Consider the following 16,859-nt stretch of genomic DNA (forward strand, 5'->3'; position numbering starts at 1 on the left):
TAAAGTTATGGATTGTGAGGGAGGGTCCGGCCCCTGTGTCTTCCAAGCTGTTAATATCTAACTTGTCATTTAACAACCCAAATGGGTGTGTTTTGACTGAAACCCACTCCCTCCACAGGTCTTCTCAAGGACGCAAGGAGTTATTAAAGAGCGAAGCAGGACTGACTTCTGAGTGGGTTAGAAGACCTGATAAATTTGTTTTGCTGTCTGTTGCAAATATCAGAATTTTAGCAAAGAGCACGAGAATGTTAAATATAAATGCTTTTGGTTTATAGATAAGAGGCTGTTGGACTGTCCACCAATTCTAAATTCTTTTGATGTCTTTTGGATATGAGTGTGTTGTGTGTGTGCCACATCTGTGCTCATGTGTGATATATCTACCGAAAGCATGTACAGGCATGCATGGATGCCAGAAGAGGACACGTGTCCCACTCTCTGCCTTATCCACTCATGGCGTCTCACCAAACCTGGGTTAGGCTGGTGCTGTGACTCCCTGACAGATATTCACTGACAGCATTAGGTGGATCCCCTACTGTTAATATGGTGTCCCTTAGATACTGTAGTTTACTGTATATCACTGACTTTCTTCTCTTCGGTGATGCTCTTGATTGAGGAACTCATTCATTCATGGCTTCAGTAGCCATCTTGAAGTTGATCAGCCTCCAATGTTCTTCAATCGCTTGAGACATCCATTTGCCTACCCTGGAAAAAAATCACGAAATAAATGCATTGAAAATAATATCTTACCTTTCTGCTTTCCTACCATGTATACTGCTCTTTTCCTTTTCTGCCTTGCTGGCAGGATCTGTGTTTTATGTGTGTTTAATGTCTGCTACAAAAATTCCTAGTGGCCCACCAATCGACTTTCATAGATTTCTTCATATTTAATTTAAAAGTCATGTGGACTATGGGACCAAGAGGGGCTTTGTACAGAAACTTCAAAATGTTTATCAGATTAGAAAATGGCTGAACTTCTTGTCACTCTTAGCTGCCCCTACACATGCTAGTAAGAGACATGCTTGTGAAAGAAATGGACAGGAAATAGACTCTTTTAACCCAGAAACCAGTTGGGGAGTAAAAGGTAAACATGCTGGTTTTTTTGTATGTGTGTGTGTTTCAGGTTTCTGGCTTAAATCAAGTATCTAAGAGGCAACAGATGGACCCGCTGCCTAGAATGAAGGAAAGTCCTGTGAAAACGTACGTCTAGGTACATCTCCCCTTGCCTAGCTCATTATACTCGCCCTCGTGTGGCAGTCTCACAACAAGGTGTCCGTTATATTTTGAAAGCTGAGATTCTAGATTTTATAGCCATGTATAAAAGAGCACATGGGAAGACACTGCAGAGAATCTAGTGGCCTCACATGCCATACACATTGGATTGGAGCCCCCTGGAGCACTGTTAGTCTCCAAAGGAGGGGGCATGTTAAACTAAAGCAACAGAGAACCCGGGCAGAGTTAAAACGACACTCCTAACAACACAGCAGGCACAGCTGATGCCTGTCTGCACCTTTTCGGTGGAGAAACATGTTTGTTGCTATGGATACAGTACAGCTTAACTATGGATCCCATATAAACGAGGCTACTTTATGCTGAAGAACAAAGGATCTTGCTGAGGTTTTATGTACTTGTGAACTTTCTAGGTTCTATAGAAAATATGGAATCACCTGATCTGGTCTACATGACAAGGATATTCATATATAGTATTGAAAAAAATTAAACAAAGTTGTAAATTAGTTCTAAATCAATCCTGTCTAGCTGTAGTCAAGATGGGAAGTTCTCAAAGGATATGTACTATGAGAGGTTTCTTTGGTAAAGATTAATGGTGTAGCCCAATTCTCAGCTAGATGGGCCAAAGCATATTTTTCACTAATAGTCATTACTTATTTAAATTAAAATTAATTATCTTTATACATTTTCATCAGAATTCTAGTGTAGTTTAAATATTAAAATTTGACGAAGGACCTCCATGGAAAAAGAATCAAACCACTGTGTCTGAGATTCCCAGGATCGTCTCCATGGTAACATACTCCATGGTAGGGTCCAGAACTCAGGACATTATTTGTACTTGTGCTAGGATGTATCACAGAGGGAAGATTCCCATGGACATCCACAAGGGAAAAGGTTCTGGAGTCAAGTTTGTGAGGATTTGGTGGCAACTCATCAAGTCCTGTCTAAGCAGAGTCCTGCTGACATACTTAGTCCCCTCCAAGAGTGACTTACAACAGCAAGCTGACAGCACACTAGGTCTCGATCTCGCTGCCTGGGTAGCACACACTCATTAGGTTCTCATCTCCCAGGGAGGCTCACTGCCTGAAGCACCCGATGGTTCTGTTGCCTGGAGTCACACATCTACCTAACTCCTGCTGATATCCTAGACTCTAAGAACATAAGCAGGTTTTGTGATGGTATGGCACAGAGTGATATGCTTCCCACGTAGGGCAAGGTTTTATTAGGTCAGGGAACTGTTGCCACTAGGAACTTTGTGGGCAGGCTTTCCAGAGGACAGTAATCCCAAGATATTGTGTCAGCTCCTCTCTACAGCAGTCTACACAGATTGCTGTAGTGTATAGCAATCCAATCCTATTTTTAAAATACACCACTACTTTTCTGAAATTTTCTTTGATAGCAAAGAGGTACTTTGAAAATTCAACTAAGGCCTTATTCCCATTACATTAATATACATATCCAAAAACATTCCTATGCTGTGATTCTGAGGCCAGTCTAGATTTTCACTGAATACTCTTGAGGTTGGCTGTCTTAGAATAAACCCTGAAATCACAGTCACCATAGCTAAGTACCTACTTCCTGCGGGATCTCATTAGGTTTGACAGAGGGTACCCAAGGAGATCACCAAGGTATCAGCCCCCCTCCCCCGTCTCCTTATGGAGCCATGGCCATACACCAGGCCTCCATCTGCTTGCCTGGGCCCTCTGGGCCTGAAGTTCTATATAGGAGGTGGATGCCATAGGCAGGGGCTCATCCAGTCAGCTGCCTCAGGACCTTCGGAACTGCTCATTCCACCCAGATCCACTCTGTCTCTGATGAATCTGAATGTGGAGAGATTGTCCACCATAGATTGCTGCTTAATAATCCTTGAATGGATCACTGAGCTGATGAGTGGTCAAACAGCTGGACTAATATGACTTTCACTGTCTGAAACTAAAAGCAACACTACTCAGACCACCCCCAACAGAAACATCTCTGTCTTCCTGATTAGATATTTGAATACATTTAAGTAGCCAGGAGTGCCTTAAAATATTGTTTCTGAGTTACTGACCTACCCACAGAATTTTAATATCTTCCTTTTGTTGATTGTATTGGAGTCATAGCTAGTGCTGGTGCTAAGCACCTCACAGTGGCATTGATTGACCCAAGTGGTGCTGAGCTTGGGAGGAAGTGTTAACACTGCTCCTCACCTACAGAGCAGTGTGGCCACATGAGGCACAGTCACAACAGTGCAGTGGGAGCTGATGGAATGTGGATTCAGATGATGCTTGGGAATGGTGCTCAGTATTCACTTCTATAGGTGCCCACACACCTACTGTTTCCAGCAATTCTACTTCTCAATACAATAGAGCATTTATACCATAAGACCTGTGCATGGATATCATAGACATTTTATCCATGATAGTCAAAGGTAGGAAAAAAAAACACCTAAAATGTTCATCAGTAGGGAATGGATATTTCTAGTATCTATACATATATACTACATAGTAATAAATACTCTTTATACAGTATTTAGACAATCCTCATAGTTATTTATAAGGAAATATGTAAATGTGCTTCATTCACATAAAGTTTAAAAGAGGCTGAAGTAATCTGGTGTAGAAACACAGGATAGTCCTTACAAACGGGGCTGAGAATTAGGAAGTACAGGAGAACCTTGCAGTCAGATGACAGTATTTTATCTATAAGCCTGGGGAATAGTTACTGGAATTTGAACTTTATGGTACTTTACAGAACTATGAGCTTATGGTTTGCACACTCTCAGACATGTCATGTTTTGCAATAGTTTTAAAACTCAAGAGCCATGGCCTTAGTGTTTGATCTGGTTGACAGTCTCATGTGCTCATCAACTTGCATCTGTAACAGAGGCTAACATGATCACTCGCTATTTTTTTAAAGGGTTACTTTAGCCTTAGTTTAAAAGGATCTTGTCTATGCTTGATTGCCCTCACTGTGCTGTGCCTGTGTCAAGCTGCATGCTGATTATTAGTTGGTATTACAAGGTAGAACAAAACTGAGGCAGAAAGGTGAAGAAGAAGGGGCTGGGTCTCACCACTGGCTTCAGAGATACGTTTCCAGTGACCCCAAGACTATTCCCATCAGACCCAGCCTCCTGAAGATTCCATATCCTCTCTCCCACTATTACTGCGGGGGGCCATGTTTAACACAGGGAGCTTTGAGTGACAAGCAACATCCATATTAGCAGCACCCATGTTCAAACACTGGCTTGTGATATGGTTCAACACTCAGGATGAATCAGAGTACCAGAAGAAACCCATTTAAGAGAAATTAGGTTTGAAACACTGATCAAAAAATGACTCTGCCCAGTCAAATATCACCAATTGTATTCCAACTTCATAAAATTGTGACTGTAAATGAATTTCTCCATCTCCATGAAAGATCTATGCTAGAGATCCTTGCAGAAACTGTTTATAAAGGATTACTAAGATAAATAAGGGAAATGCTCTTTAGAAATAGGTTTAGAATTTGTCCCTAAATTCTACAAGGCATAGGTAGATTTGGACTTTGGGCCATGGAATGTATTAACTGTGAATTATGGACTTTTCAAGTAAGGACCTCAAATAGTGATGGATACACAGCAACAGCTCATCAGAGAACCAACGGTGACCTTCCTTCCTTTCTTTCATTTTTTATTTTTTGCTATGCAGCTTCCTCTTTGCTTTGTTGATGAAAGTTTTATATAGTGATGGAAAGTCCTTGAGGAAGACAGAGCAGTCCTTCATGCTCCAGAATAAAGGCACCCTTGGGAAATTAATTGTGACTTCTTGAGGGACAGGTTGCTTGGGGAGCTTTATTTCAAGGCAACAAGCAGATATACAGCCAACATCTGCAGCCTTAAACTAATTCAATAAACTAGGAAAGGATTAAGAAGTTCTAGTCAATTCTAGAAGACTCTAGAATGCAGATGCTAGAATATATAACTGATGTAGAAAAAAACTATAACAGTAAGCAGAAAGTATAATGTAAAATTAATTTGGTGGTGGTACTGGATGATTTGTGATAATTCATTTTTAATATTGTCTATGAATTGTGCAGTTTCATGTCATTTTAATGAAAATAATAAATGAAGAAAAATTCTCTCACAAGCTAGCTTGTGGAAGTCTCCAAATCAAAATAACAATATATATGCAAGAAGCATGATGGTAAATGAAATTCTGCTCTGGATTCAGAGCAGACAGAAAAATCAATTTTCTCCAATCAAATTATCCAATGTGTCTTTAAATGAGTAGTCACTCCCAGACTCAGTTTTTTCCCCTGGTAATATGAGAATGAAACCTGTACTGGATGGGTGGTAGAAGACGTCGAAAGTTTTGAAGAAAATCCTAACTCGATAAATATTCTCAAATTTCATTCCTGTCCAATGTGTAGTGCATTAATAACTATAAAGAGTAAGCAAAATCAGAAGACATCCTCTTGTAAAGAGAGAAAAATAAGAATGAACCATAATTAGAGCACACAAACAACAAATGTGCAGCACTTACAGGGCATCATTCATGTAGCAACCACAGATAACGGTTTCTGAGCCTTCTTGAGCTAAGCTGAACATTATGGTTACCTGGTACTCCCACGTACACACCCAGACAAAACTGAAGCGTCTCAAGTCACACACACTAGATAGAGTCTTTAGTGTATTCTCCAGGTTGAGTAACAATCACCACTGATTCTAGAATGTACTCCTCCTTCAACTCCCATACAAGTGTCATGCCCATCAGCGGTCTCACTTTCTGGCTCTTGGTGCTCACCAATCTGTTTTTATGTGGTTTTGTTCCCTAATATTGTGTCACATGTAGAGTGCTACTCACATGTCTAGCTTCGGTTCTCAAGGTCATCTATGTTGAGCACAGCCAGATTTACTGTGTTGATTAGCTAGCATCCCAGACTTTTATAGACCATTGGTTATCCACTTGTCAGTTGATGGGGTTTTGAATTATTTATACATTTCTGATAATGTGAATAATGTTGCTATGGATACTCCTGACAATGTTTTATGCATGCTATTTATTTATTTGACTACAAAGTAACGGGCTTCCTTGTGGCATTTTCATATATACTTAGGTTTGAGTGGTCCCTCCAGTCCCAACCACTCCTCTCTTCCATCTCTTTGTGTTCCTCTTGTATTCTTCTAACCTCAGGATGCCCCTTTCCACTTTCATACTCTTCCATTCCTCTCCCTAAAAGCATCTTACCCCTGAAGGAGCACTGTCTACTTTCCTAGCATCCACATTCACTTCCAGGTAAATGCACATAAAAATTAGAAGCCAAGATCCATAGATGAGAAGAAGCACATGGTACTTGTCTTCTAACCTGAGTTACCATGTTTTGGTATGTTTCCATTTTCATTTCTTCTCATGGCGGATTACATTTTCATTGTGTGTCTGTGTCACATTTTCACTCTTCATCTGATGATGCACACCTAGACTGACTCCTTAATCTTGCAACTGCTAATACAGGTGCACACATATCTCTGTCACAGGGTTAGAGTCCTTTGCATATGTATCAGAAGCAGAGTCATATGGCAATTTTAGTTTTAGTTTTTAAAGAAACAACCACACCATGTTCTACAGTGCCTCTACTGATTGATAACTTCACCACCAATAACTAGGGTCGTCTTTCCCCGCATCCTTATTAACATTTGCTGTCATCATTTTTCCTGCTTGGGTGACTTGGATTCTCAAAGTCATTTTGTGTTTCTCTGATGGATAAGGATGTTGGATGCCTTTTCATGTTTGCTTCACCATTTTCTTGCTTGAGAACCATCTTCAGTTCAGTTTACTGCCCATGTATTGACTGGCAATTTGGGGGCTTGGGAGGTGAATATTTCAATTCCTCTGTATACTATAGATATTAATGCCCCGTCTGAAATATAGCGGGCCAGGACTTTCTTCATTCCTTCTCCCCGTCTCTTGTCTCCTTGCCACGCAGAAGCTTTTTAATTTCCTGTGATCCATTTGCTGCTGGGTTTCTATGCAGAAAAATCAACTCTTATTGCTGTTTCTTTTTTTTTTTCTTTTTTCTTTTTTCTTTTTTTTGGTTTTTCGAGACAGGGTTTCTCTGTATAGCTCCAGCTGTCCTGGGACTCACTCTGTAGACCAGGCTGGCCTTGAACTCAGAAATCCGCCTGCCTCTGCCTCCCAAGCGCTGGGATTAAAGGCGTGTGCCACCACCGCCCAGCTCTTATTGCTGTTTCTTAAAGTGCTGTCTCTGGGTTTGTTTGTTTGTTTGTTTGTTTTTGTTTTGGTGTTGATTTTTAAGTATGGCAGTTTCAGCATTTCATGTTTTAAACTGAGGTTTTATTGACAGCTCCCCCCTTTTTCATTAGAGCTATATTGTATCTGCATTTTTTGGTTATCCATTATTTAATCAAATTGGGCATTTTGTATAATATTACATAGCTATTCTTTATCTTAGATACTCTTTTTCTCCCCTAGCTGAAGGTTGCTATTATGTGGTGACATTTTCAAATTCATTCTGTGAAGATGGTATTCTTTGTCATGAGTGGTTACTACATACAATGCTGGGTGAGCAAAGTGGTTACCTTAGGATTGACAGGAGCATTCCTTTGCCCTCATTTCTGCTTTTGCAGCACCTGAATTTTGGCAGAGGCGAGAGCTTAGGTCCTTCTCAAGTCAAGATACACACGAGTCTAGGCATGTATAGCTACACCTGAATATGAGTGTTCCACATCTCAAGACTGGTGCTGGAGTTTATTAATACCTACCTCCAGCCCTTTAACTTTCCTAGATAGCTTAGTTTTAAATAATAGTAGCCATGAAATTAAATGATGGCTTCAATTTGTTCCGGCAAATTCTTCAATAGAAGTGATCATGCTGGACTGTGCCCAGAGAAGGCCAAAGAAGAGCTTTGCAGTCAGTGATAGGCGGCTGCTGCAGTGTGTGTTGGATTGTGGTTTTACCTTAGCTATGGGCTGTTGGTTTTCTTGGAGGTAAGGGGCAAGTGGAGAGCTAGGGGAAATTAAGTTCCACACAACTCAGTATTCTCACCAAGTCCCCAACTTTTTCTTTGTTTCATACATTCTTGAGAATTGCTACATATTTTTGATTTCTAGAGTTCTAAACCACTCACTTTAGAACTTTTCCCCCCAACTTCTTGCTTTTGTGGGGGAGAGAAAGTTTTCTTGCTTAGGAGGAAAATGACAGGTCTTTACTTGGTTGTTTTGCTGAGACCACTCTCGGATAGATTTGAAAAGCACAGGAACTGAAGCAGCCTCTGCTATCTCACAGAAGAACACAAAGAAGTCACCTGCACAAAACTGGATAAGCCAGTAAGAGAAGATCCCATGGGACCTAAGAACGGAAATCAGTGTGTTAGTGTTATCCTATTATCCCTATTCTATCTCTTGGCCTCTCTGTGTTCTGGACTTTAACTCAGTGTAAGTAGCAGATTGATCCCCTCGCTCTTGTTAGACAGGGCCTTCCACACTGGGTACCCCATGGGCTGCTTCGGGAGACTCATCTTTTGCAGTGGTTGCCCCATCACAGTGAGACAATGACATAGTTGCCTAAGACTGCGCTGTAGGCAGCATGTGCAGATGAAGGCTTCCTTACTCCAGACTGAAGGAGATGGATGGGTCGACATTGGTTCTCCATATGTGGCATATACTATTTTTGTTGCAGACAGCAGTGACAGAAAAATTATGATCGATGCTTATTTTATTTCAGTGGAAGACACAATTCCATGAATCAGAAGACAACAAATGCCAAGAAAGGACAAGTTAAAAAAGTTTCAAGATCAAACCATCTTCCAAAACTCAACCTGTGATTCCAGAGCTGGGCAGACTTCTATTTTTTTCCATCCTTTTCTTCATTCAGCGTCTTCGGTTTAGGTAGCTAATGTTCAATACATTCTTCAGGGGAGGAAATAGATGAGGAAGAGCAGCTTCTCTCGCTCTTTCAAAAGTTGATTCCTCTGTCTACATAAAAGTCATGTGTCTCCAGTGACCCTAAATATCCAGTACATATGCTTATAGTTCTTATAATACCTCAGAAGGGAACCTGAAAGTTGACATCATTCCAGCACTCTCAGTAGAGTGTTACACTTTTATGTTGTATTTGGTTTCTAAATTGAACATTAGCTAACATATATTATTTTATGTATTATATATGTGTGTATATATATACACACAACCATATATATGTGTGTGTGTAATATATATATATATATATATATATATATATATATACACATCTTTTTGTTATTTTAAAATGCATCATGCCCAGTTAAGCTTTTGAAAATCAAGGTTTCAACATAATCCCAGATCACATGCATATGAAAGTTTCAGGGAAATGTTGTCAATAACTTCAGCCATGTACTGCATTGTTCTTGGGGGTGCCCCTCTGCCAATAACCTTGAGGATTTAGGGCAAATCCTATCACCTCATGTTTATTTCCTACATCTATAAAAATGACTGTGGTAAATTCTATAGTTTATAAGACTTACAGAAAGCCTATTCAATCACAGGGGATTATAAAGTTTGTAAGATTTCTTGCAATTCTAGAAAACCTCTTCAATCACAGGGGACTGCCACTGTGTATGTGGCGTTAAAGTCATTTTGTGATATTTACTAACTCACATTTTGTGATATTTACTAACTCAAAACACTAATGGCCTAGTCTTTGGACCAAACTTTGCAAGATTTTGGAATACTGGAGATTAGAAGGAAATAGAGGGAGGATAAGAAATTGTTTTTAGGACCCATGAACTTTGTTGAGCTTTATTCATGTTTAGGGTGTTTTGTGACTTGTGGTTTTTTTTCTAATTGTAATCAAGGTCAGGAAGATCCATATAACTTACTTACCCATTTAAATAAGAGACATTGTTGGAATTTAAATTTCTTGTGCATATCTAAGCAAGTGATGTTTTGACCTGTATCTGATGAGAAATGTCATTTGTTTCCTTTTATATGTAATGTGTCTTTTACACCTGAGGGGTTTATGTGTATGTATGTATGTATGTATGTATGTATGTATATATTATGTGTAATATGTACATGTATGTGTAGATAATAGAACCACAATGCTGCACTCATGAACTTGCAGTAGTTATGGTTGCCTGCACAAAACCTGCACAAGATCAAGCTAGCCAACATCCAGCTCCAGTGGTGGAGGTACACATGGGCCTCACTCCTACCTGAGGAGCTGGTGACAGACAGGGAGGGCTGCCAGGAGAGGGAGGGTCCTTCCTTTTAAGGGTGTGGTCCCTGGTAGGTTCAGAATGATCCAGTAGATGGCCCCACAGCCATGTATTTATGGACAGCACTAATTGGCTTCAATGGAATATATGTACATATGTATATATGTGTGTATAAGTGTGTGTATACACACCTATTTAATGATATGCTTTTGGAAGGGGGTTATGGGATCTTGGAATTGGGAGGAAGCAGGTGTGTGTATGAAATAAATATGTTGTATTCATGTGTCAAATCATCAAAGAATAAAATATATTAATAAAGTGGAACATTGACATGATAGTGACTTTAATGTATGTATTTTCTCTTTATTTCTCTTCCAAGTTTTGTTTCTAGAGACTGATTTTTCTCCTGGCTTTGGGTCTCCAATTCTGCTTCTTATATCTATATAGTTTTTATTGAATGCTGAGTATTAATAATTTTACATTGCATATTGCAATGTTCTTATGAGCATTTAAATTGCTTACAGTTGTTTAATGTTTCAGACTTCCAATGGAGTAAGTAAAGTAGCCATGATTGAAGTTACTAAGATATAGTTAGCCTGAGGCCCTAGTAAAGATACCCCGAGTGACACAAAGGACACACAGCTCTGCCTGGCCTAGACTTGGATGCCCGAGGTTTGTAGGCATTCTGGTTCACCATTTTGCAGTTTGTGCCTTGGTGTCCTGTAGGGGCTCATGGTATCCTGTGCAGGCTTGAGGTTCTGTTTTTGTACAGGCCTTTGTGTTCAATATCTACCTCTCTTACCAGCTTCTTCTTCTCTAATGTGGGAAATGGTCTTGTTACCATGGGACTTCCTTCTCTGAAGTCTGTGATGTCCTATAGGGGAGGAACTAAGGGGGCAGCAGGACTTGCTTCTCAAGGATCCCTCTCTTATGCCTGCAAATAACTGTTTTATCTATTTTTAATCTACCCTTCTGTTTAGTCACAGTGAATGGATAAATTTGGTTCTGCCATTCTTGCAGGGCCAGAATTGAAGAACTCATTTACTTGATATTAAAATATTTTTAAAGCAAAGAAAGTGTATTAAAAGGAAAAGTATTAAAAATCCATTTTGTTTTTCAACCATTGTATTTCTTTGAGTTGCAACTGGATAAAGGGCTTTGTCCCTGTGCAAGTTTTGATGAAAAAAAAATGTATTTGGTGATATTTGGTGAGCAAACTAGTGGACCATGTTCCAGATTGCTTTCTACTCAATGAACATTCTCCTTTCTTGGAAGAATGCACCCGAGGCTCGTGATTCACAGATGGTTCTGCTTACCAGTGTATAGTTCATAAACACTGGGTTGTTGTATGTGTCAGAGACACTGTTCAGAAGCACACCACAGGTACAGAATTGTGTGTGACCCTGTATCAAGCAGCTGTACCCTTTTGTGCCTTCTCTCTGGTGGCCGTTGCAGGTTTGTTTTTGTCTTTGTCTTTGAGACTGTGTCATGTTATGTAGTTTAAAACTGGACACATCTAGAAAGAGGGAACTCTAGTTGAACAGTCGCCAGCAGATTATCTTGTGGGAGATACTTTCATACAGGGTACTTTCTGGATAGCCAGTTTGTAGAGGGGAGGCTATTCCGCCATGGGCATTGCCAAACCTGGGCAGGTGTCCTGGGCTGTGTAAGGAAGGTAGGTGGACAAGCCAGTGGAGCACATTCCTTCATGGTCTTGACTTCAGGCGCTAGCCCTGGCTTCTCTCAATGATAGCCTATGACATGGGAATGTAAACCAAATAAACCCTCCCCTCTCCTAAATTTGCTAGTGTTCTATAATAGAAGAAAAATAAGCTAGAACTCCTAGCCAGAAACTTGCCATCCTCCTGCCTCAGCTTCTGAAATGCTGGCATCAAAGACATGTACCACCATGCGCAGCCAGATCAAAAATCCAAGCATAAGACATCTATGTCATTTCTAGGACTGGCCCACAAAAGCACCCAAGATCATCATCCTTGGCTGTGCTTCATCCCCACTCTGATCTTCTTTGATGGTTTTGGATGTATTATAAACTTGACAATGGGTTTAATGTGCTTGTTTTCTATTTTCTTTATCCCCTCTGTTTCTATGACCAATTCCTCCCCTTCTGCCCAGCTTCTGATCTCATTTTCTGTCCATTATATCATTTTATGGATGCTGCGCATTACATTGTTGTTGATAACTTTATTGAGCTTCATCCTTGCAAGCATTTAAATTATGTCATTTAATGTGGATGCTGGGGATCAGGCTCAAGTCCTCAGGCAGGCAAGGACTTTACTGACTGAGCCATCTTTCCAGTCCCTGCTACTATATAGATGGAATTATATTAACCAAAGAAAATAAAATTGTATTACAGTGATTTTAAAAAGGGAACCTTTTTAAAAGGTTTAAAAGGTGATTTCTTAAAGGAACCTTTTGACATCCACATGTGTTCAGAGAATGAGCCATGGAAGTTCTGAATGTCTGAAGGATGGCATAGCTCCCAGCACCTACTTCAAATGTGACCTAGAAGATTGTGTGGAAAAAGAAACAAATACTCCCTTTCCTCCCTGAGTTGCGTTTGCTCAGTACTATGGATCACAGCAACAGAAAAGCAAACTACAACACCTAGGCTAGCCTTAAACTGGTCATCCTCCTGCTTCAGCTTCTGAAGTGCTGGTACCGCACATTCCAAAGAAGCAAATCTCAAAGCCCTGATGTAGCCCCACAGCATGGAAGACTCTCAGGTCCCAGAATCATCATATTCAGCATATTTGTTCTATTCACAGTGCTAATCCTCATTTGGTTGTTGGGTGAATAAAAGCATCCCTACTTGTATATGTTCTGTGTTTGGCCACCAATAATTGAATATTACTAACTAAAGCAATTAATCTATTCTCTCTATAGTACACCAAGCAATATTTCTAATAAATTTTAGAGGTATTGGGTATTTTATTAGATAACAGTATCTACTGAAATCTTCACAATCACACAGATAAATCAGGCCATCCATGGATTGTAGTGTCATTAGCCAAGGGATTCTCAACTAGCCCTCAAAATTGAACCTAACTGTACTTTCAAATCTTCTTACTCTAACTAGAACAACAATCTGTTTTATATTTCCACTAGTTTTATAATGGAAGTTCTCTTAAGCCTTGCTACAAATGCTTTATAAATTGATAGTTCATGCTAGCTGGGCCCAAAGAGTTGTGTAATGCACAGTCCATGACTGAATGACAAACATGTCCAGAACAGCTTCACTTGGGAGATGATTGTCCTGCCTCACTGATTCGTGGCAATTATGGAACCCCAATAGGCAGGCACAGTGAATACTTTCTTCCAGGAACCTGGCAGGCTCCCTGCTTGGGTCCTGACCTTATTTTCTGAGAGGAGCACTACTGTCCACTTTTTCTCAATAACCTTTTGTTCACTCTGGTTCTCTTGCTTCCCCATCATCTTGCTCAGATTTCAGGCGGGCACCAAGGAGTATATTGTCCTTTGGCATGCACAACTTCCAGAGCTCATTCTCTGAACAGACATGGATGCCCAGAGGTACCTTTAGTGCTACTTGAAATACCACAGTTTCACAGGTTTGGGGATAATATAATTCCAACTCCCTAGTAGCCAAAGGCTGGGGAGGCGACTTAGTTGGTGAAGGAGTCAGCTGACAGAGCATGCGAGTCTGATGCTCCCACATCTTCAAAGAAAGCTGAGCACTGTGATGTATCTAGAGTTCCTCTAGAGATCCTTAAGTTCCTTAAGGTCAGCCAGTGTAGGCTAACCTTAAGCTCCAGGTTCAATGAGAGACTCTGTTTCAAAACAAATGATGGAAGTGATGGACGATAACACAAAATACCAAACTCTGCCTCCAAGCATGCACATGCCCACTTATGCAAACATACATGTACACACACACACACACATGCACATACACACACATACACATACACATAATAAATAAGGAACAGTGAATTTTCTATATATAACAGTTATAATTTCTAAGCATAATTTGTTTCTTCGGTCCGTTCCTCTTTCTACCTCATGAAAGCTATCAAACATATTTTTAAAAAATCTGCCAGTCATATTGATTTCTCACCCAGTCTGTGTCCTGGTGCTCTTTGTGGTGTTCAAAAACACATCTCAGTCTTGCCTTCAGGGAACCTGGAGGTAATTAAACTTTCTTATTCTTTCATACAATGCAGAATTCTACATTTCTAGGTTTTTCTTTACCATGGGCTACTTGCACCCAAAGTCATTGTGCTTTTTAAAGGCAACCAACTACACCCCCCACACACTAAGATTCTTCTCAACATCTTAGGTCTACAATCTGCTGAGTACTTAGTCCTCTATGGAAAACAAGGATCTTCAGTTTTCCAACCTCTGTTCTGTCTAGGGTCTCCCAGAGCTGCTGAGTTAATGCCACTTGCTTCAGTATTATGTTGAGGCAGCAGCTAACTTGAAGAGTTGGAAGGTCCACACAAAAGGTTTTCTCTGTTATACAATGATCAAGTTGGGCTTCATCAACCAAAGAAGATACCTATGTGCATATATATAATATGGAGCTTGTCAAGAAAAACCATCTTAAGAGTTTAAATCATTGTTAGAGCACCAATACGTAAATCCACGTCTTTATATTATATACATACTCCACACTCCACTTGGGTATTGTGGAAGTTTCATAGTAAAGTTAGCTCAGTAGCCTTTTCTCTTCAGTCAGTTTATCTTCAACTATTCACAAGATGCCTCCTTTTCTACTTCACACATCCCCGACATGCATAGGTAAGACATTTCTCCTTTTAAGATTGCCTGAGTTTTTGGAGACAGAAATTCCTGCTGGCTTAGGCCAGCTGTCACTGTGGCTAAAGGACAACCAGTCCCTTTGTGACTGTTTTCTCAGGCAGCACAGCCACAGACACTCTGAGGAGTCTGCTGATTCTAACGTCTCAGTTGCATGGTCGTGCAGGGGAGTGGGGGCCACTCTGGACCCTGTGTGCACAGCCTTAGCCTTGGTTTTACTATCACTTCTCTTTAGTTCTAGATTCTCTTACAAGGCACCAAGGCTTAAAATGAGGTACATTTGATACAACCAATTCCTGCTTTTGAACAGTAGTATATTAGTTAATAGGAAAACTGTCAAGACCTATTACAGTCTACTGCTGGCATAATCAGTTCCTGTGTTGTTTTTTTTGTTTTTTGTTTTTTTGTTTTTTTTTTTGCCACCTAAGGGAAATATTTCTTAAGTCTCGGTGGGGGCTGACAGTTACTGGGATATGAATTCTGGTAAAACAGTCTCTGCCCTAAGATCTGAAAATAGTTGTCAATTGTTGGCTTAGAAAAAAACCAGAATTTTATTTCTACCAGCTCTGGAAGCTGCCAAGTCCAAGATGAGTATGATGGAAGATTCAGCGGACAGGAGATGGTCTGATTCTAACTCTATAGATGGTGTCTTCTCATTGTGCATTCACTGCCTTGAGAGGTCAAAGGACCTCTCTCAGGTCTCTTTTTCATCAGGGTACTAATGTAATTAATGAGGTCTCCTCCTTCACAACACAATGACCATGGAAGGTCCTCACCTCTTAATACCATTATCTCAGAGCTAGGACTACAGCAGGTTAATCTTAAGGGAGACCTGTATTATGGGCAGCCCAGGGAACTCGGGATACATTGCAATTTTTCTTGTTTTGCCAGATAATCCACAAAAAAACAAAATAAAAAAAAAAACCATTGCAGATGAAAATGGTCACAGCTAAGCACAGTGAACTTAGAGATTGCGGCTGATAGAATTAGACTTCCAGGTTAATGACTGAACAAGAAACAGGAAGAAGACACAAGCAAGAGAGTGTCTGGCTTCTCGGATGCAGGAAAAATTCAGGCAGAAGTGAGAGTAGCTGGTAAATTAGCTGTTAGCTGAGGAGGCCCAGAGGAAATGTACAGCACCGTCCCCAAGTCAAAGAACTGGCCCACAGCAGTTTGCTGGCAGTACAGCTCATCTCTGGGTCTCAGAGGGCTCATCCAGTTATTACTATAGCACCAAAGAAATTCCTCCAGCCTGGTTGTAGACCCTGTACTGGAAAACCATTGTGGGGATTCTGGGACACTGTTAAGGAAGAGACATTAATTTGGTGACTTGAAAGTCAACCTTGAGCAAACCCTGAGTGCCAACCCCCCCTGATGGGGAGAGGATAGGGTGGGTCCTGCTGTCACACCGAGAAAGAGAAGTTTGTGTAAGCAGAGCTATTGCAGACTTTTAAGTACAGAAAGGAACAAGACTAAAACTAGCCTTTTCCTTTCTGTGACACTATCCATGTGAAGACAGCGCATTCACTTTGATAATGAACTCATTTTGGTTATGCAGTTTTTCCTTTCCAACAAACTGTATCTTTGGGTCTCATTGTCCAGTGACTGGCATTAATAAACTCATATCTCTAAAGACACGAACAAAATAGACTGTTGTCAATCAACTA

General features: G+C 40.3%; 1 protein-coding gene across 4 annotated transcripts in view; it reads left to right on the top strand.

Annotated features, from left to right (window-relative positions):
• Ccdc169 (coiled-coil domain containing 169) overlaps positions 1–9,213 on the top strand; it is a 29,630-nt gene extending 20,417 nt beyond the window's left edge. The window contains exons 7-8 of one of the 4 annotated variants that reach the window (XM_031373864.1): positions 1,121–1,197; positions 8,928–9,213. In XM_031373864.1, coding sequence (XP_031229724.1) covers positions 1,121–1,197; positions 8,928–9,027 — 177 coding nt within the window. In that variant the 3' untranslated portion in view covers positions 9,028–9,213. Of the gene's footprint in view, positions 1–118; positions 284–1,120; positions 1,208–8,927 lie in introns of those variants that run through there. The other 3 variants (XM_031373865.1, XM_031373866.1, XM_031373867.1) reach the window with 3 other exon arrangements.
• Positions 9,214–16,859: the final 7,646 nt, after the last annotated feature.

Source organism: Mastomys coucha, unplaced genomic scaffold (assembly GCF_008632895.1).
Source record: "Mastomys coucha isolate ucsf_1 unplaced genomic scaffold, UCSF_Mcou_1 pScaffold16, whole genome shotgun sequence".
NCBI lineage: Eukaryota > Metazoa > Chordata > Mammalia > Rodentia > Muridae > Mastomys > Mastomys coucha.